Source organism: Diadema antillarum, unplaced genomic scaffold, assembly GCF_040938485.1.
Source record: "Diadema antillarum isolate AM-2024a unplaced genomic scaffold, OU_Dant_1.0 seq00000965_RagTag, whole genome shotgun sequence".
Lineage (NCBI taxonomy): Eukaryota > Metazoa > Echinodermata > Echinoidea > Diadematoida > Diadematidae > Diadema > Diadema antillarum.
The window spans coordinates 327,553-350,482 of record NW_027271811.1 but is presented as its reverse complement, the minus strand read 5'-3'; the positions used below and the strand labels follow the sequence as shown (position 1 = coordinate 350,482).

The 22,930-nt window shown below is 38.0% G+C and overlaps 2 protein-coding genes across 2 annotated transcripts in view; one reads left to right on the top strand and one right to left on the bottom strand.

Moving 5' to 3' along the window:
• Positions 1-22,930, bottom strand: part of LOC139741947 (uncharacterized) — a 115,241-nt gene that overhangs the window by 41,583 nt on the left and 50,728 nt on the right. The window lies entirely within an intron of this gene.
• On the top strand, positions 12,687-13,580 carry LOC139741952 (uncharacterized). The gene has a single exon (XM_071652521.1). It carries the CDS (start codon positions 12,687-12,689, stop codon positions 13,578-13,580), a length of 894 nt encoding a protein of 297 aa, XP_071508622.1.

Sequence of the window (22,930 nt, the reverse complement as noted above, 5' to 3'; positions counted from 1 at the left end):
ATGTGGATTGAGTGAAAGCAGCAACATTAGTAGAACACATCAGTATAAGTTTGAGGAAAATCGGACAGTCGATGCAAAAGTTATGAATTTTTAAAGTTTTGGAATTGGAACTGCTGGATGAGGAGCCTACTACAGGTTATGACGTATGACTGGGCAACAATATACAGAAAATATTATGGGAATCCTGCAAAAATCCATTTTTCATGAAAAATTACGCATTCCTTCAACTTGATAGTGACATATGTTAAGGGGAGCAATCATTCCCCCTGCTTTCTGAAAGCGGTTAGTCAAGTGCTCTTTCGTTATGCGAGAAACGTGAATTTTGTGGAATTCCCTTTACATTTTCCTTATATTATTGTCCACTCATACGTCATAACCTCTAATAGTCATCCAGCGGTTCCAACACCAAAACTTTGAAAATTCTTAACTTTTGCATCGATTGTGCGATTTTCCTCAAATTTTCACTGATGTATTCTACTAGTGTTGTTGCTTTCACTCAATCTACGTTGGTCTTTGGATTTGGGTTCCCTTTAAGCACTGCTTGATTTGCATACAACCCTCATAAATAATACATAACATCGAAAATAGGGGGAGGGATGACTTCCATAGAGATAGGATAGAAGAAAGGAGAGAGGAGAGGTCTCTCTCCTTTCGCTAATACACAAACTAACTTAGATCACCTGGATCACTGAATAGTAAAGCATGGCAAAGTTTGTTTGTTTTTTCTCACCAAGGTACAGGTGACAGTTACAGGTTATGGTCGGTTACATAACATTACGCAATAAATTCAGAACGGCGATATTTCCACGAGGAAATTTCATAAACAATACATTTACAATGACATTATAAGGTCACTAATATCCAGAGAGCATTTTCTTTACAACATTCTTACAAGAGGGCATGGATTTTAAAGCTCGAATTTCAGAAGGATCAGAGTTCCAAATATCGAATCAAGTGTATCTGATAAATTTCAGAGCCATCACCGTTTTAGGATTTTGTTAATGAAATTCATTAGATTGCCTAGTGGGACAGGAATATAATGTCCTTTTCAAACTGAAATAATGAGAAAAAAAGAAGATGGCAACAGACCGTTATATAAACGAAACATAAAAAGTGAATTTTGCACACAGACACAAAAAAAAAAAGATGTCTTGTAAATTCTGGTCGTGTCTTTAATTCTACGAACAAAGGATCTGAATGGTCCCGATAACCTGAAATGGTGCGTAAACACACAGTTTTCTTTTATAGGAGCAAGATACTGTCAATGTGACATTTTACCTTCTGCTCCACTTCGCCTGAACTGTTACCATGCCACACAGCGGATACTGTTACTCTGTTGGACTGTGCAGAATTTTCAGAATAGGGTTGGCACATATATTACAAGTACAGACCCAAAGACGTGAAATTTCCCAAATAAGATGTGAAACATCACAATCATTGTACGTACCACTAACGTTCCCTGCGACACTGCTCAAAGATAAGATGCTTCAATGTGTTTATTGTTGTGATACTTGGCAAAAACCTAGTGTTTTATTAGAAGTCAAGCTCGGTGGTCTACTGGAGATGTTGCGGCGGCTTTCCGAATATCAGGAGGACGCAGGCTTGCTTTTTATCATATTTACTACTTAAACCAAAATGATCAATTCAGTTATTGTTTAGGTCAATATAGAGCAATTCGTCAATTAGTTGCAATTAACACCTTCTTCATTCCTTGACGTGTAATTGAATGATATCGGTGAGAATATGATTTGGCGAACATAATTATCTTATTTTACTACCTTTCAATTCTATTCCAGAAGGCAAACGCTTATCATGGTTTTCGAATAGACCCAGGTGGGCATCCATTCAATCGAGTCAACCTTTTTTAGCCTCCTCTACTGGGTCTTTAATCGTGGATATTTTCAATTCAATTTGTTTCAACATCAAGAACGGGCTAGCCATTTTCATCTACCTCACATTTTGTTTCGGCATCAAGAACCAGATAGCCAGTTTCATCCACCTCACATTTTGTTTCAGCATCAAGAACCAGATAGCCAGTTTCATCCACCTCACATTTTGTTTCAGCATCAAGAACCAGGTAGCCATTTTCATCCACCTCACATTCTTGTCTTGATCTGCTTACATAAATAGATTGAGAATAAATGGGATCATTCCGGTCTAATGTCGAAAGGCCGATCTCATTGACATCAATATCCCACCGGTGATATTGTCCTTCAGGAATGGATGGGGATTGGTCAAAAGTGCAGGGAATTTCCTGATAGATTGACAATTGAAGGTTTCCGGAGGTACTAACGTCACCTTTAGCAGCTCCTGATGATTCTACGCTGATTGAGTTATCGCAGGATGGGACATTGTCGCTGTTTGTGGATTGGTCAACGGTGCAGGGAATTTCCTGATAGATTGAAGATTGAAGATTGCTATCATCTTTAGCAGCTCCTAGGACTTCGCAGGTTGGGTCATCGCAGGATGAAACATCGTCGCTGTCAAAAGCTCTCATGGTGGCTCGGCTTGTTTGAGGTTGGCATCTCGCAACTTCGTGCACATTTACATTTGGAAGCATGTAGCCATGTTCATCCGTGCCCTCTTCATCTGTACTGGTATCCCTGAATTGAACAAATGTAACGCTCATCGGCTTTTCCACAGCACCTGACATGTCGATGTAAGGTTCTTTGTTCTTGGCTGCTTTTTCAGAAACGGCTTTATCATCTTGGTGTATGACGGTATTGAAAGATAGCGACCTAGTGTCAGCTGAACTTGTAGCATCTCTCTCGCTTCTCGCCTCCGTTTCATAACCTGCATTGCTCTTTAAAGATAAAATTAAGAATTAAAGAAATACTTGTAAGGTCCTGAGTTGATAACCTTCATAATGACACGAGTATCTCTGGGGACATACAGTGGTGGAGAATTAAGAATAACTATCTACATGATCTATTATGTTTGCTATTTTTTTTTACCAGGTACAGCACTGTGTGTCTTGAAAAAGGAATATCCACATTCTGGTGTGAAAAGCAATATCGTTGTCGTTATCTCTGCGTTAACAATTTTTACGTTACTTGCAGCGAAGGACTCTAAAATTGAAAAGGCATTCTCCACTACCTGTGATGTGGTCTGGAAGATGTGACGCGCGTAGTCTGGTGAAGTTATGACATCGCCGGACTCGTTGCCTGGAACTTGAGGCACAGAGCGACCCGCGGCCGCGACCACTGCATTTGGATCAATACTGGTGTCTTGTGACGTCACAGGATCTCGTGTGTCAGGTATAACGCTGGTTGAAGTGTCTACAGGATACATTTGCAAGCGCCCTCTATCGGAGTCAACATTCGACTGACTTGAAGTTGCCTTAGGCCTACACCAGAATTTATCATTGCACGAAAAGGGGAAAAATAACAGAAATTCATTTTGAAATATTATATTTAATGTGATTACGTCATTCTTTTTTCTTCATGTGTACTATTCGATAAAATCCAACTCAAATTTCACGCATGACTTTGTATATTCTGTTTAACTAGTTGTAACGCATTCGCAGGCTTGAGTGAGTCGACTGCGTGCCAAGTTCGCATATTCTGCTCAAATGCACACCTCCACCCCCCCCCCCCTAAAAAAGATTTATAAATCGCTAAATGCCACCGTACAATGAAAGCGTTTTTGCGATTCTATTCCTGACAATCGTAGCTTCCATGTGTTGTGATTAACTATGAAAGAGTGTTTTTTACTGGATTTGTGAGAAAATATTCTAGGTTTCTATCGCTGTTTGGTAGACAAAGTAGTATCATGCCTCTTCAATAATGAAGCTACTAGTCATTTGAAAGAAAGAACAAGGCAAGTGCCATAATGTGTCTCGCCCATTTGCGTACAAGAAATTGTACACGAGTCGGATATAACAGATTTAAAAAAAAAAATATAACAGATAAAAGAGATATAAATGGGTAAAATTTATGGCGAAAAAGAAACATGCCATTAAAACTTAACATCGGGCCTTAAAGTTCCTTTACCCCTGCCTGTGACCTTTGACCTTGTGGTGACCATCCACTCCCCAAGGGACATCTACCATCCAAGTTTGGTCACAAATGGAGTTATATGGATCAAAAGTTATGACCCATAATAGAAACGCGCCATAAAAACTTAACAATGGGATCTAAAAGTTCGTTAACCCCTGCTTGTGACCTTTGACCTTGTGGTGACCATCCACTCCCCAAGGGACATCTACCATCCAAGTTTGGTCACAAATGGAGTTGTGGATCAAAAGTTCTGACCCATAATAGAAACGCGCCATAAAAACTTAACATTTGGGGGTCTGATCCAAAAATAATGTTCACTTGGACTAAATTTTCATATTGACACTTGTATTTCATGTTATATATCATATAAAAGCTAAGAATCTGCAGTTTCCAGAAAAGTGCATGTCTAGCATACTTGACGTCAGACTTCCGTAAATTGCCAGTAAAACAGGAAAAGAGTCCTCTTTGCGCGACGGGACGGACTTTACTTTTTCAAGTAATTTGCACAAAAACTTCAAAAGTAGGGGTGTCAGAGGGAAACGGCACGGAAGGGTTTTTTTTTTCTCCTTTTCTCCTACCCTCTTGTTTATGGTGCGTTCCCACTGCCGATCAGATCAACTCGATCAATCCCGATCAAGCTTTTTTAGCCTGGTCGGGCTCGCTCGGCATTGGTATTCGGGGTCGATCTACCTTGATCGGTATCGCTCCTGCTTCCTTCACGATAATTTTGGACATAAATATTCGAGTAGGAAGCCCGAACACCAACATCTCGGGTAGTGATCGAGAAGAGATCGAGCTGATCGGGAATCGGTCGTATAGAAATCTAGTGTGGTCGGGACGGATTTTTCCCCGAGCTCAGTTCCCAATCATCTCGAGTTATACTCGAATGCTACACGATTGATTTCAGATCATCTCGATCCAGGATTCATCAGTTTCATGAATAACTCGACCGCTACACGACCGATACAGGACTGCTATCGATTGATACTCGACAAAACTCTATCATGCTTCGACCGGCACTCGATCAAATACCGAGCACTTTTTGACAGTGGTTGCAGCAGGTGCAGACGTACTTTCTTAGCACTCATTTATTGTTCAGGTATTAAGAAAAAATATATGCAGTCCTTGGTAACGTTAAAAAGTTAAATGTCGTCAGTATCTTCAGCCACTCCTGGCCCACTAAAGAAAAGAAAAGGGCCACGAAGAGAGAAAAGACAGCAAACCCTAAACAGCAGACATGGCAGAATTAGACTCTCCAGACAATTACCAGAAGAAAGAGAGGAAACACAACTGAAACTGAGAAAAATTCGATATTCTGGCAATATGACTGTAACGTGAAAGGAAATTTTCTAGATTATCTACTTTACTTATAAACTGAGAAATGTTTCTTGAATTCTTTTGCTAGCTTGTCTGTTTCAAAGTTGAAGTTGGTTACGTTGATATAAAATCTATTTCTTACGCTGACGTGTTAAAACAGTAGTTGTAACATAGATTCATAAATGCTCAGTGACTTACTTTACTTTTATTTACGTAGATGTTACACTTTTGCTTCGCTTAATAAGGTTTTTTTTTTTATTGAGAGTTGTATGTACATTGCTTGAAGTCCACCTTGATATCAATTGGCTGAGTTAATAAAAAAATAAACGACCAAGATTTTCATCTTGCTAGTGTAAAATGTTATATTGTTTTATTTTCATAACAATGTACTCTGTTCCACATATCAGCACACTTCATGAATTTAGAAATTAACGATACATATATTTTCTTTTACACACTCTTGGGCCTATACTTTATCAATGACTATACATACATATTTTTCATTCACTTTTTCATTCTTTAGTAATGAGAACAATAATGACAAAGATAACACGACTCATTAGGGTTGCAGAATAGTCAATTTTTTTTCAACTCTATATAATGGTGCATTTATGGGCATATAGGCCTATGTTTCATTTTAAACCAAATTAATTTCAGCCCACCTATATGTAATGCACTTACGAAGCGTGGCAGTGTAACATTTTTTTTAATGAGACATCAAACTTAGATTTGCTATTCTTCACATCCACTGCAAATATCGAATGCATATGAACGAACCTATTATATTATACATGGTGTCCCGGCAGACAGAGTGCTACAAAACTGTCTCTTATTTAAAAAGATATGAGCGACTGAATGAAATCGTTACATTATTCAATAGAAAGAACACCTCAAATTTTATTTGACACAATGATAATCAATCTTTGTGCAGGCGCTTTGATCTCCATGAAAATTTGTGATTTACAAAATCTGTAACTTTGGGCACTGATATCCTACTTGACTGAGCGATAGTGAAGCCGTAAAAACTGATAACGAATGCGTCAAAAATAGCTACTGAAAACGGATAAAATGAATGAATACAACTGAATGCATTTTTTGTACCTTTTTGGGCTCACAAACAGTAGTGATCAGTCTTTGTCATCTTTTTTTTTCAGGAAAAATGAATAGAATCGAAACGCCTGCACGAAAATTGATGATTGTGGTTTCAAAATAGGAAGTGTTCTTCTATCAACTATAGGTTTTCCCTGCCAATTTCGCACTTTTGTCAGTCCAATTCCTAATTGCTGCATGCAATTTAGCAAAATATACCATAGATGACATGTTCGGTAGTTCAATTTTATGATCTCTTCATTCAAATTAATTTTTGAGCATTCAAATTACCTTTAGCCTCATTCTAATTAACACTTTTTCAATTGAAATTCGTAAAACAAGCACCATTTGGTTATTCGCTCATTCAGTTTAGAATGATATAGTCACGTGATCACGGACATGCTGCTCTCGTTCATTCCAATTCATTTTTTGGCAATCAATTTAACATCTTTTGCAGTCAATTTAGCACGCATGCTTATGGTTTGCTTCTTTCTTTATTTTCTTAACATAGTTATTGTTTTCCAAGCGTCATTACATTTCATATTTTCGTACTCATTTCAGAGATTTTGGCAACATTTTTTTTTAATGTGCTTAGTGTCTCTTCAAGTCCGAAGATAGTGCAACATGTGCATGGCCACAACTTATCTCGCCGTTGAGCGCTTTATTCCGTGTGTCGGCCAGTTGTAGGAAGTCAAGGTTATGATCATCAAATATTCCTATAATTCTTTTTCTGTCCCCTTGAGAAATACGTCTGTATCTAACTTGTGCCGTCATGACTGTAAGAAGATGAAGTTAAACTAGAGTATTGGTACATGTAGGCCTAATATGTCATGTATGAAAGACTAGAAATGTCGCTATGGCGACTGATGCCTCCGCAATAATGCATGATTCTCCCAATAGGCGTATAGTACAATGTCTTCACAATGTGTGATCCATGTGTGTGACAGTTTCACATAACTGGCAAAATATCGAAACGACAGGTTTGTCAGAAATGTTTTGAACTGGGTTTGCTATAATTTTCTGAGAGTGCAGGTACACATATTTGGGGAATTTTGGGGAAGTTTATGCATTGAGTAATTTCCAAGGAACGAAGAAAGATTGTGATGACGGTACAAAATATATATATATATTTTTTTTTTTTGGGGGGGGGGCATTGAAACCTGGCCTTTGACCTTGAACCTTTGACTTTTGACCTTCTGGCTGGAAATTTCCTGCAGAATCTCCATTAGGTAATGCATGTATTAAGTTTTGAAACTAATAATGCAAGCATTGCATATACTAGTATATGAGAGAAATAGTAAAATTTTAAGGAGTTGACCTTGACCTTTGACCCCTGACTATTGACCCATGACCCCGAAATTCCCTAGATAATCCCTGCCAGACAATACATGCATATGTACCAAGTTCCACGAAGATACATTGAACCATTTGCGAGAAAAGTAATATTGCAACATTTTCACCTATCCTTTGACCTTTTGACCTTTGACCTTAGACATGAAACCCTCTCTGGAGAATCTTTACGCAGTAGTACATGTCCACACCAAGTTTCAAGAGAATACCTTCTGGCATTGCATAGATATGGGGGAAATTGCAACATTTGTAGCATTTGACCTCGACCTTTTGACCTTTGACCTCTTGCCAATGTCACTAAAATCTACTCAACTAATTGTCCCATCATACATCATCCTTGGACCAAGTTTGGTGAAAGCTGCTTCATCCAGTTTTGAGTTATCACGTAAACAGAAAAAAATTAGGATTTGACCTTGATCTTTGACCTTTGACCTCTGTCCGATTTCACTGAAAAACTAATCAAGTAATTGTCCCATCATACATCATCCTCCAACACAGTTTGGTGAAATTTGCTCTATCCAGTCTTGAGTTATCGCGTAAACGGATACGATTTCATGATTTGACCTTGACCTTTGACCTTTGACCTTTAGCCGATTTCACCCAAAATCTAATTAAATAATTGCCCCATCATACTTTATACTTGGACCAAGTTTGGTAAAATTCCAGTGAATATTACTCAAGTTATCGCGTAAACGAAAGCGGACGGACGTACGTACGGACGTACGTACGGACGTACCTACGGACGTACGGACGTACGGACGGACGGACAACCCGAAAACATAATGCCTCCGGCACCACTTCGTAGCGGAGGCATAAAAAGGGGCGTTACAGAACAGCAAACTCGAGTTATATGATAATAATATGGTCAAAAACACGATACTTTTACTGCTTAACAGTGCGTGGATGAAACAATAAGTCACATAGAAATACGCGTTTAAAATGTTATCACCTTTTCAAAAAAGAAATAACATGACGTTAATTTCAATGAACATGTTATATATATAGGAATTTGACTGCCCATACGCGAAATTGAATGACTGAAATACCCCTTTCGCCGGTGCTGGCGAATTTGAATGACTGAAGAGCACGTGCCAATTTGAATGCCCGTTTTACGAATTCGAAAGGCACACGTTATGTGCAAATCTCATTGATCGGAATGCTAAATTGAACGAACAACTTGCAATTTTGAATGACAGAATGTGCAGTGATGAGGATTTTCGCTAAATTGAATGAACCTTTTATCAAATGGACTGACAAAAGTGCGAAATTGGCCGGTAAAACCTATACTAAAGATAATCTTTCGTTCATTCATGCTTTTGCAATTAATAGTCAGTTTTATAGCACTCTTTTGGGCCACGCCGTATTCAAGCATAAATACTGAGTTGTCTCATATAACCAAACGAATACTGTAACCAATTCTTCTTTCACTCGATCACTGTACAAACCTGCCGACCCGTTCGATGCAAGATCTTACACAGATCGAGTCATGTCGAGCTGGTCTAAGAAGTCTAGTAGAAATCGAGTATTGACCGTGTAGCGATCGTGTATTGATTGTGTGTAGATCGGGATGTTCGAGTAGAGATCTGTGTGGTTGTCGAGGAGAGATTCTGGAGATGTCGAGAATGGTCGGATGTGGATCGTAAAAGATCGAATAGCGGTCGGCAAGGGATCGTGTTGAAGGACGATCGAGCATTTGGTCGGGATTGGTCTGGTAAAAATAGGTGATCGAGATTGATCTCGCTTGATCGAGTTGATCTGATCGGCAGTGGGAACGGGGTATTACGGTGGGCTACTGTCTAGGTAGAAAGAATTTTTAGGCCAACAGTTGGCGAGATCGAGGTTGCAAGCTGCACCCTGCTCGCAGCGCGGTAAGAAACGCTTGGCTGGGTTTCCCGCGAATTTTGTTATGATTCATTTGGTTATCAATAAAGGCCGCACCCCGGTATTTGAATAAAGATAATGTAAGTGACAGTGAGTAGTCAAATTACAGGTTAATCATTATATTATTGGTATGGGAGTGAAAGGTTAGAATTAAGGGAATCGCACTGATTGGCGAGTGATAATGTATGCAAGGTTAAGAGCGAGAGAGGAAGCGTGAGAGAAGATAAATAGCTGTGAAGGAGGAATAAGAGAGGAGAATCTAATCCGACGCGAGAGTGGAAAGACCGTTTGTGCCCATTGGGAAGGGTCCAGGCTCGTCGAAATAGGAGGGAATCCAGGATAAGACTCCGCTGAGATCCGAGCTAAAAGGCTGTGAGGGAGAAAGCGAGAGAGAAATTGAACCTGTGATACTCCGAGGCTAAAGTATTCCTGCTGCTGAGCGGAATTGGCAGACGGGGTACTGGACGACAACTCCGAGGGCAGACGGCAACTCTCCGCGCGGGTGCAGGGCAGAAATAACTCCGCATCCTTATATTGCTACGAGCTGAGACAGCCGCATTGCCACGAGCTGAGACAGCCGCAGTGCTACGAGCTGAGACAGCCGCACCACTACGAGCTGAGGCAGCCGCAGTGCTACGAGCTGAGACAGCCGCACTACTACGAGCTGAGTCCGGGACCAGCCGCTGCTCGGTGACACAGTCACGGTCGTCAGCAGAGACGCTGTCATCACTGGCCGGGCCAGACTGGTCGACGTCGGCACCGACGCTGCACCCTAGCGATCTACAAGAAGCACGAGGGCGCCCTCCAGCGACGTCATAGGACACAGAACTCGGCAAGATAACGCCTGACAGTTGATAGTTTCAGGAGCTCCGTAGGCAGTAGTACAAGTGTAGTGTAATTGTAACAGGGAGTTTGATGAGGTTGATTTAATCTAAGGAAATCAGTGGAATATTTGATTTAAGTATATAAGCAGATAATTCATTTATGTTGCATTGCGTTATGATGAGATTTGTCAGAAAACATGGAACCCGCAGAGGAATACATTTTTGTTTATTGCATTTTGAATCCAAAAGAAAAAATCTTCACGCTGTGTTATTTACGTGGTCTATACTAGAGTAAAGTAGCGCAGTAAGTTCCCCCTGACGAGGGGAAATATTAATTTTTATCATAGAGTACCCTTCCTAGGAGCAATTTATATACGGTATTAATTTTTTCTCATTATAGTCGAATTTTGGATCAAAATCTTCATTTTTTCTTGAAAAAACATGTTTTCAGTACTTTGACACAAAATTATCATTTTTCAGTATGATATACTTGAGTTTGGTCACTCATTAGTAGGGCCCTATATCCATGACACTATATCAAATAATTCTCTATTCATTAAAGACAATTATAATTGTTCAACATAATGTCCGTCCCGTCGCGCGACGGGATGGACTTTACATAAGGGTAGGCGTGACGGGACGGACTGCACGTGTTAACAATGGTAGTGCGACGGGACAGAATTTTTATACCATAATGGGCTAGAAAAAGAGTGTCCCTAACTTGAACAGAATAAAAAGACTACAATGAAATTGGCAAACTTGTGAAAACAGTAACTATTGTATGTGGTCAGGGGTTTTATGGATCCTTCATCTTGCATTCAGTTCTTACATTAGTATGTACACTGTATCTCTACCCCCCTCCCATGGTCTGAGGTTGACCAATTAAAGTTAAAGAGATGGTATAGTTTTGGTCGAAATGGGGCATCAAGTTTTCATCTGTTTTTGTGAGGTAACAAGAATTGCCACAAAAAAATAATAAATAAACTATGAGAAAAAATGGGGGAAAAAAGCATTCTTGGACAATTGTTTGCATTTCAATACTGAAACATTAATTTTGAGCATCCCCATGTTGGAATGCACATGGGGAATTGACGATTCAAAATTCTTCATCTAAAAAATACATAAACCTGTTTCAAGTCTTAGACACTTCTGACATACAAAATTAAAGGTCAATTTATGTAAAAAAAGAAATGTCAATAATATTACTGCAACTCAAAAAAGATGTGAAGTTTTACAGCTGAAAAACACTACAGCATGGTTTTCAAAAACTGTGATCCTAATTACATGATCAATGCTCATCCCCTTGTGGATGGAAAAAAAAAAACAGCACCTGGATACTAAGATTATCACAAAATTACTTCCCCAAAACGATTTGCCACTACTGTGAGTGGCGTTGTTGCTGCGGAAAACCTGTATAGACTTCATAGCACAGTCAGTCAAATCGTGGAGGCAGAATTCAAAGCTTGTGCAAATGACGTGCAACGTATGAGTCTCATTTTCACTCATAAAAAACAATGTTCCTGGGAAAAATATAATCAAGGATTACTACACTATAAGTGTAAGGATTTTTTGTGTGATGAAAATCTTTAACTATGATAGTGATAACTGATACTGAAATTCTCCATCATTTCTCAGTAGTTTACATCTTGGTGTTCGAACTCTACACTAAAGTGTTATAAAACTGTGTTAACCACAGGTTTGAACACATTTTGATGAAAATTAGTCAGTGTGGAAAATTTCCCATTCATTTTGTACATAGCGCGTATCGTTTCATGCCGTTGCTCTACGGGATGGAATTCAACACCTTTCGAGGAAATTACATAAAAACTTAAATATATTAGATCTGTATGTTAGCTCTAAATTGTAGAAGTAATATAGGGAATAGTAAGGGAATAGTAGCAAACAATGCCAGCATACACATTGTAGCATGGTAAATCTGGGTCATCAACTTTGATATAATTCTTCTTTGAATTTTGTTTAAAAAACAGTGATTCTGTTAATCGCGCCAGTATTTTTTGTTTCCATGGAAACAAAACAAACGTCTGCCTTGTCTGATATACGCATGCGCAGCCGAATGGAGTAGACGCGCCATCTTTGAACTCCGTCCTCTCCTCAAGAAACAATACTATTTTCAATGCCTGGAGGTAACTATTGACGCTGCAAAAGGGGTAAAATTACATTTTCGCACCTGTAGAACAATTTGTTACTGCTTTTTGCTTCTTTCTCAATGAGGAAAACCTATGACTTAAGGCGCAAAACCATGCCTGGTCAATCTCAGCGTTCCACCAGTACCAGTGCACAGTGCCCACGCCCTAAGTCACCCGTCCCTCCATCCACGCAAAAAGCCGCAGCGCCAGTGCCACCGTCTCGCCAGCAATCTGGTGACAAAACGGACATGGAGCCAACGCTATCAGACGTGCAGAAAAAACTCGTCGACTTCTCGAGCAAGGTATGTGCCAAGCTTGATGACATCCATGCAGATATATCTTCTATGAAGAAGAAAATGATTGACCTAGAGGCTGCAGTGGAAGATAATTCTGCTCGTGTGTTAGATCTGGAGAAAGGCAGGCTCCCCCTATTGGAGGAGAAACTCCAGAAGGAGATTGAATCCCTGAAAGAGAAGCTGGTGCTATCGGAGATTTACCAACGAAAGTCGAATCTCCTGTTCTACGGCTTGGAGAAAAAATCAGAAGAAAATGTGGAAAACGTGCTCCGAGAAGCTTTTGTGTGTCTCGGCTTGAGCGACGAAGAAGCCCAGTCAGTTGCCCTAGTCAACGCTCACCGACTTCCGAGGCGTAACGACGCAAATAAGGCTCCCCAACCGATCATCGCGAAGTTCGTGTACATGTCCCAACGGAATCGAGTGCTCTCCGCCTTCGAAAAACGACCACGACATCCCGTTCCCGCTCAACCCGGAATCGTTCAGCCCAGGCCGCTCAGAATCAGTGTGCGCACCGACCTTCCTCCGGCTCTCAAGGCTGAGCGTGGCAACCTTGCTGCCGTCGCCTATAAGCTCAGGAAGGAACAAAATCTCTCCACCAAGATCGTTGTCGTTGGTACCAGGGTCCTGTTATTCTCCAAAGCAAAGAGTGCTACAGAGTGGCAACCATACAAAGAATGAATGGTGAGCTTTGATGAGGACTAGGCCCTATAACCATACTGTCATGTTGAAATTTCATCCCATAACATAACGGAAACTACAAGAAAAAAAGAAGAATAAAATAGGCTTAGACTGTGTATAATTTATGTGCTTACTTTTTTTTGTTTGGTTTTTGTGGGCCATAGTGATCCTGGTTGTAATCTGGCAGATTGTTCGGATGTCATTTTGACGATTGACCTTATGTCCTATACAGTATACAGGTCAAAAGACATGTTTAATTGAAGTGTTATGTACCAAATGTTCATTTGTTGGATTGTTATGACTTGATTCATTGTATAAGAAACAATTACGATTTAATGAGTTTAGGACGTTCACTCTGGACTACTTGGATTTAATTGTGCAACCCACACGCTGTTTATGTGTCCGTCACTTCACAGTGAAAATTATAGAGCTATGAGGCCTATACCTGGTGCGTCACCTATCCAGCCTGTTGGCTTCTCCAGTACCTACACAAAACCCTGTTTGATATGAGTTATCATAATGATATGAATGTAATTCAGGTAATTAACGTCTATTCTGTTTGTTTCAAGTCTCCGTCACAGCCAATAAGAGTTTTTACTCTTGAAAATAAACTTTTTTTTTCTAACCTATTTTTTTTACAGTAGTTTCCAGATATTCAACAAATAGTTTGTTGATAAACACGCCTACCTTATAACACAAATTTCCCAGCTTTTCATTTATTGGATAAACAGATGTATGAACACAGATGACCGTTTTTTAATTCCTTTTCTTTCTTTGGATGAATGGTACAGCTTTTATCAATTTTTCCAACCATGTGAACTAATCTGATGACAGTAATGACTGTATGTTTACTGCTCAAAGATATATATGCTCTTTTTTCCCTACCCATATTGATCTTTTGAGCTTATTATACACATGGCGTCTCCCGGTATTTAACAACCAGCATGATAATGTTCATTATTGTATCGAGGGGGCGCTTTTTCTTTTTCTTTTTTTCTTTGAAAAATGGTACAGCTTTTATCAGTTTTTCCAACTATGTGAACTAATCAGAAGATAGTACGGACTGTAGTGTTTACTACTCGGAGATATACTCTTTTCCCCTACCCATATTGATCTTCTGAGCTTACACTTATGGCGTCTCCCGGTTTTTAAGAACCGGCATAATAATGTTAATTACTGTATCGAGGGGGTGCTTTGGTGAGCAATATGCCCTTATTGCTGTGATTGACCTACACACGTACACACACGAAAAAAAAATCACTTCAGTCGTTTTTCTTTCGAACCCGCATGCCATTGCAGTGTAATGATTGCTTTGTGACAGTTAAAAATCACACAGATCTCAGTTCAGAGAGTTTGAGATGATATGTAAAATTGTATGTAACCACAAGTCCTGGATTCGTTCTTTTCTTCTTTTTTTTTTTCGTCTTCTTCTTCTTCTTTCTTTCGACCCTATGCAGCAAACACCAGGTGAATGTCACGAACAAATGCATTGCTGGCTGTAAAACCACCATGCCTAAGAGTACAATTGCATTTTATGACTTTGTATCTTGTACATTCCTAGTATGAAGCTCCGTGAAATTCTACACGAACGCAAGCACTTTTTCTTTTTCTTTTTTCTATTGTTTGATTTTAACGCATTGGTATTGATCGACTGGCCCATGATTACTGTTTACAACAAGTCGGCATGCAGGTATCCACCTGGGTTTCGCTATTTTATTTTATTTTTTTTTTTAACCACCCTATGCGGTAAACACCAGGTGAATGTCACGAGCAATTGCATTTCTGGCTGCAGTACCACCATCCAAAGCAAAGTACTTGAACGCTGTTGACTGTACATTCATGCTCACGCGTTCTGGAACATCATACATTAACACAATCTTTTTTTTTTTTCTATGGCATAATTTGACCACACTGTAATCGATCGCCTGAGTATGAAGTCCAGGATATAATGTTTTATTTGGAAGTAAAGTTTTTCCTGATTATATTTTGACATAAAATTTGAAGCTGTGAAAGTTGGATTGATAACACGGATGCATGCTTTCTGTTACATATCATATTGTATGCGTGTAGACATACAATATGCACGCATGTAGATCTTCAGTAAGCACCTGTCTGTAATTCGTTTCCTGAGTCGATCCATTTCTTAGACAGTAATTAGTGCAGCTGCAATTATTATGAACAACTCTTTATTTACCACTGATGTACATACGGAAACAAATGCTAAAACCATACGAGTTGTTTCCAAATTTCATCTGCATCGCAATAACAGTTTCGAATATCAGAATTTTGTTTTCATTATTCGGTGTATTCCCCTGCCATACCGGCCAGCTTGAGGGGATATGCACTACATTTGTACCACGTGTTTTTCTCTTATATGCCCGACGATCAGCTTATGCATCGATCGAACATCACCATTCGTAAATTGGACATCTTTTTTTTCCGTGCAAGTCTTTAAGGTTTTAAATGTCGTCTTGTGTTCATCTATGACCTGTACTACATCGCCCAATGTTATCCTCTTTTACACCTTGTGGTATAAAGGACAGTTACTTTTCTTTTGTTGTTGTGTTTTCCTTGCTAATTCAGGTTTTGGTATTTTGGTATTATACCGAAATAATCTGATTGACTGATTCACTGGGTAGTCTTCTTTCCTGGAGCACTGTCACTGCGACAATTTCCCTCGGAACTGTCTTTTTAAAGCACATCGTATAAACATTAGGCCTATTTGTTTCATACCTGTGAGCTTGTTATATTGTTAGGGCTATAACCGATTTTTTTTTTTCATTTTTTATTACTCCAAATGCTTGTGATTGAACTATACTTCCTCCAAGATGGCATTCCGCAGTTACAGCTACAGTACCTTTATTTACCGGTGTCTGTGTGTAGAGATAGTTGCTTTTTTTAACTTTCTACCCACATTCCAATATTGCAGATAATATACATCACTCACTTAATTTCTGTGATTCAGATAGTTTGAGGCGAAATGCAGGTAACCAACTGGGCTCTTTATCTTCTCCACCCTTTTTAATTAACTGCCTAATGAGAGTTATGAATAATTGAAAAGTATTGTTTCACATCCATCGTACAAGCTAAAGCCAATTCGTATGTCATCATATTGTACATGTATATTGCTACTCTTCATCATAAGGCATGACATTGAATACGTAAATACAGCAGGATGACTGTCTGTATAATGTGTCACCTACAGTATTCAAGCAATTCAAGTCAAATTTAGCATGTATTTTGATTTAGAAGTGTAGTTTTGCAAGACACCAATGTGTTAGCATAAGGAAAATGTGTTGCCATGGTAACCACTCACCTATGTATTTAAATAGACCATTAAAGGTATGAAGGTTAAATTCGGTGTATTTGGTATTAACGTCATTGCCCTCATGATATCACCTATACTCTAAAGCAACACTCGGGACAGGGATATAAATCGTCTTCACTGATAATTTTAATTATCTGTGTGTTTTTTTTCTCTCTGCCCACGTTTCACTACTGCTCCGCAGTTATTATATAACACCTAGTTAATTCCATGGTCTCTAAGTCACAGACTTGAGTATTGTATCACAGTGCTTGCATTACATTCCAGTGTATTCCACTGCATTTGTACCCTCCAGACATTCATCAATTTTAGCGAGTGGCGGCAGTTCCTTGTATGTCGAGTGTGTATATAGTTTATATTCATAGCTTCTACTCCTACCATTATGTAACATGTATTCCTTGTTTCGCTTATTTTTTTCGTGTGTTTGTCTAGTATTGTATTGTGAGTTCAAAATGTCGATGCGCCGCTCTCTTGCATTCCGTATATCACTTACATTTCTGCCCCTGCTTCTTCTGCACTTCTCTCTGGGTCTTTTCCTCGTACACTTGAATGTACCTTTGTTCTTACCACCAGCGGATGTTATAATTCCATTTATTTATGATGGATAGTACGTCACAGGTTGTGAATTTTCCTTTTCACTCTCTAAACAATGAAGATTTTTTTGATATGTTTAATCATGGCTCGGTATCTCATGCAATGAATGAATCCGACAGTAAATGTTTCCACGCAAATTATGATTTTAATTCTCATATTAGAAGTGTAGCTTTTGGTGGAGATAATAATGAACAATATCTTAGTTCTGAATATTTTACAATTAATCAATTCAAAGCTCTAACTGAATTATCTCAAAGTTTTTCCTTGATGCAACTCAATATAAGGAGTTTGAATCGTAATTTCGATAATTTTTGCTGTTTTATGAATGACATTCATAAATCATCTTTCTCTGTAATTGGACTGAGTGAAACATGGATCAGTCCGACTTCTATCCCTACGTTCTCTCTTCCCGGTTATGACTTCATAGAAAACAGTCGTCAGCACAAGAAAGGCGGAGGAGTTGCCCTATACGTAAAGAAAGACCTTGATTACATTATTCACAGTGGATTGAACTGCATGAGTGAAGCTGTAGAATCACTCTTTATTGAAGTTAACGTGCCTTGTTCTAGGAATATACTTGTAGTAGTCATTTATCGACCCCCTAATTCTGAGATGCAAGGTTTTTTTAGTTATTTGCAATCATTACTGCAAAGTCCACTTTTCAACAATAAAGATTGTTATATCATGGGAGATTTTAACATAGATTTATCTAAGTTTCAGACATTAAACTCAGCTCAGAATTTATTAGATATTATGATGTCCTCATCCTTTTTACCCCTTATAACAAAGCCAACTCGAGTAACTGATCACTCAGCAACTCTAATTGACAACATATTTTGTAATATTAACCCCTTACCCTTTTCTGGCATTGTTTTATCAGATTTGTCCGACCATTACCCCATATTTACCCATATTCCTTATAATCGCAAACGTAATCTGAATTCCTCTGCAATGTATTTTCGAAAGATTACCCCCGATAATGTAGCTAGGTTGCAAAATGGCCTTAATGAAGTAGATTGGTCTGAGGTATATGATGCTGAGGACCCAAATAATGCTTATGATTTATTCATGAGAAAATTGAATTCACTTTTAGATGAGTATGTTCCTTTAGTTAAGAAAAATAATAGTAATTATAAAAGATCCCCGCGACTTCCGTGGATATCGAAGTCTTTGCTGCGGTCAATTAACCGAAAAAATAATTTGTATTATGCCGATAAAATTAAACACACTGAGGAATCTCGTCATAAATATATTTCATATAAGAATGTTCTCACTCAAATTTTGCGTTGTGCAAAGCGAAAATATTTCAGTGACCAGATATATTATTTTAAACATGATATCCAAAATACTTGGAAAGTTATTGATTCTGCCATTAATAGAAACAAACCAACACCCCGTATTACTACAATCAAACATAATGATCTTATTATTGTTGACCCCAGGTCTATAGCTGATGTTTTCAATCAATATTTTTCACAAATAGGAAATAGTTTTGCTAGAAAGATTCCCAAGTCCCAAAAGTTATTTGTCGATTTTTTACATACGCCCAATTCTAGCTCCTGTTTTTTTGCTCCCACTCACCGGAATGAACTAATTGATATAGTTCAGAATTTAAAGAGTAAAAAAAGTGTTGGTTATGATAATATTGATAATGTTCTTTTAAAACACATTATAAACTGCATTGTGGATCCTTTGGTTCATGTGTTTAATTTGTCTTTAAGTAATGGTGTTGTCCCCGAGGAAATGAAAGTATCTAAGGTTATTCCAATTTTTAAGAAAGGGGATAGGGAAGACATCAGTAATTATAGACCAATATCTTTGTTATCCATTATCTCTAAATTATTAGAAAAAGTTGTACATTTTAGACTCTTGGATTTTCTCAATAAGCACAAGATTATTTCAAATAATCAATTTGGTTTCCGGCAACAACACAACACATCCCATGTAGTTCTCACTTTCCTAGACAAAGTCTCCAAAGCCATTGATAATTATCATCATACTATAGGTGTGTTCCTGGACTTCTCCAAGGCCTTCGATACCATTGACCACAAAACACTCCTTTACAAATTATCTCATTATGGTATTCGTGGCATGGCCTTGGAGTGGTTCAGGAGTTACCTTACCAATCGCAAACAATTTGTTTATATTAATGGTCACAAATCTGCTATGCATGATATCACTTGTGGTGTACCGCAAGGAAGTTTACTTGGACCACTTTTATTTGTGGTTTACATCAATGATATCATAAATTCATCAAGTATTCTTTCCTTTTTATTATTTGCTGATGATACAAATGTGTTCCTTTCTAGCTCTGATCCAGTGTATTTGATCGATACTATGAACATCGAGATAAAAAAGTTACTTTATTGGACTAGAGCTAACAAATTGTCAATTAATCTTCAAAAAACTAAATGTATGCTTTTCAGTAATTCTTTAGAAAAGTTATCTCAGAATATTTATTTAGACAATATAGCCATTGAAGAAGTTTCCTCAATTAAATTTTTAGGTTTGACTCTTGATAATAAGCTTACCTGGAATTTGCATATCGATTCAATTTGCCGCACAATTTCTAGAAATGTGGGTGTTATCAATAAAGTTAAATTTTATTTTCCGAAAAATGTTTTGTTAATGTTATATTCATCTTTGATCTTACCCTATCTGAACTATGGCATTCTCGCCTGGGGCAACACTTACTCCTCATATTTAGAAAGAATATTATTATTGCAGAAAAAAGCTCTTCGTATCATTTGTAGAGAATCGTGGAGATGTCATACTAATGACTTGTTTCATCAAAATAATATTTTAGAAATTAAGGATTTATATTGTCTGAATTTAGGTCAGTTTATGTATAAATTAATAAATCACTCCCTTCCTTTGGTGTTTGACTCTATGTTTATCCAAAATAAAACTGTACATTCATACCCCACTAGACAAACCAATGAATTCCATTTACCACTGTTTAGGACAATTTTTGCAAAGTCTACATTCTCCTTCGCTGGACCTAAACTCTGGAATTCCCTTGACAGCAGTATAAAAGAATCTCTAAGTTTCAACACTTTTACTTTAAAATTAAAGAAAATGCTTATTAATTCTTATATTACTGGGGATTTGCATTCTGAAAGCTCCTAACTGATTTCTCTTGCTGCTAACGCCTTTATTTTGTTTACTTTATTTCATAACCATTATGTTATATCATTCATATGAATACAACTTCCTGTGTCCTGCATCGACCCCCAATACTCTTCTCCTTTGCCCTTCCCTCTGTCTTCCTGTCCCTTTCTATCTCCTTTTTATCCTTTCCACGTGTATGTAAGAGAGCTGCTTTGTTACTGTGTTATATGTGTGTGCGTTTGAGTGCGTACTCGTTTTGTGTTCTGGTTCCCGTGGATTATGTTAAAATGTCTCGTGTATTACTATTATAAAGCGACTCCGAGGGGACTGCATTCTACAAGCTTGGCTTTTTAGCAGTCCCCTCCATTTCCGACCTTTTCTTTGTTATGATTCAGTCACATTTTGTCCTTGTACTTCTTCTACCAAAATATGTTTTTTGTTTCATGTAAACAAATGACGTGTATTTAAATTTCATTTGGACATGTAAAAGTTACTTTGTACTGACTTTGTGTATATGCAATGTCATATTATATGGTTTGGCCGGAAATGAAATAAAAAATGAAATGAAATGAAATGAAATAGTGCACTTTTATGCTTTCATGTAAGCTTTTAATACATATGAGTATATGAATATAAAAACGACCCAAGTCCAATTTTTGGCCAAATTCAGTTTGACATGGGAAATTGTAGCTTATGCATGGACTCATCTTGTGTGGAAATGATAAATCCTAATTATCCCCGGAAGTGCCTGAAATGAATGAGTTAAATCTTATAGTAATGTAAGAATGAAGGACTTGGGTCATTCTTACATTCATATAATAGCGCCCTCTCTCATCCTTCTCCCATCTCTATAGCAGAATATCATGTATATGAATCAAAGAACGACCCAAGTCCATATGAATCAAAGAACGACCCAAGTCCACCACACAAAATGGCCTCTCCACAATTAATGTAAATGTAAATTGCCATAATAATATATGTTCTAATTTGTATATACAATGTTGCCTTCCCACCACAGTTAAATAGAATATTATTGGACAAATAAAAAAGATATGAAGTTTTTTTTAGTTTACTCGAAATGATCTTCCATGGACTTGGGTCGTTCTTATATTCATATACTCATATGTAGTTATATATGGCTGCTATCATGCTAACATTTCTTTTTGTGAGCAAAAAAAAAAATCTCTTAAATTCCGTCTCATCGCTGTCCCTTAATTTTTTGGATCAGACCTAGAGGCACATTTTGTTTTTTCTTGCTGTAAATTGGAGTAAAAAATGAGAGAGAAAATGAAAAGAGTACAGTTGCCAAGATCGTCATTAAAGACAATCTTTGCATTGATGAACAAATCTTGTTGGAAAGATTCAGTCTTTGGGCAAATGAAATGCAAAAGCAACATTATCATTCATGACAAGTAATTTGGCTCCAGAAAGAAAATCAAGGATTACCATACCAAAAGTGTAAAAAGAATTCTTGTAAAATGAGAATTATAGGCCTAATGATAATAATTGTTGGTCAAATTTTTTCAGTATTCTTTAGTAATTTGAATATTGGTGTGCTTAATCTACACTAAGATGGTATAAAACTGTGTTTTCCAAAGTTTAAATACATTTTTATGAAAATTAGCAGATTCTCTAGAATTTCCCATTCGTTTTGTACCTAGTTCATTTTGTCCATCCTGTCGCGTGACCGGACGGACTTCAACAGCTTTTGAGAAAATTACATAAAACACAAAATCTATCAGATCTAGATGTTTCTCTATTTGTGCAAGTAATGGTTGGAACATTGACAAACAAACACCACATGACATGGTCTGTATTGCTCATTAAGTTTGAATTAATTCTCATTTGCATCTTCTTCACAAAAATCAGTGATTTTTTTCAGTCCGTCCCGTCGCGCTAATAAAATTGTTGTTGCCACGGAAACAAAACAGATGCCGATCTTGTTCATAGTGCAGTGTGATGCCATCATGTAAGCTTAACACATTTGTAGTGACATATGGCTGCTAACAAAAACTTTTTTGTTTTAAATAAAAAACCCATTCAAATTCCGTCCCGTCACGCTCCCTTGATTTTTGGATCAGACCCTGGGCTCTAAAAGTTTGTTGACCCCTGCTTGTGACCTTTGACCTTGTGGTGACCATCCACTGCCCAAGGGACATCTACCATCCAAGCTTGGTCACAAATGGAGTTATGGATCAAAAGTTATGACCCATAATAGAAACGCGTCATAAAAACTTAACATTGGGCTCTAAAAGTTCGTTGACCCCTGCTTGTGACCTTTGACCTTGTGTTGACCATCCATTCCCCAAGGGACATCTAC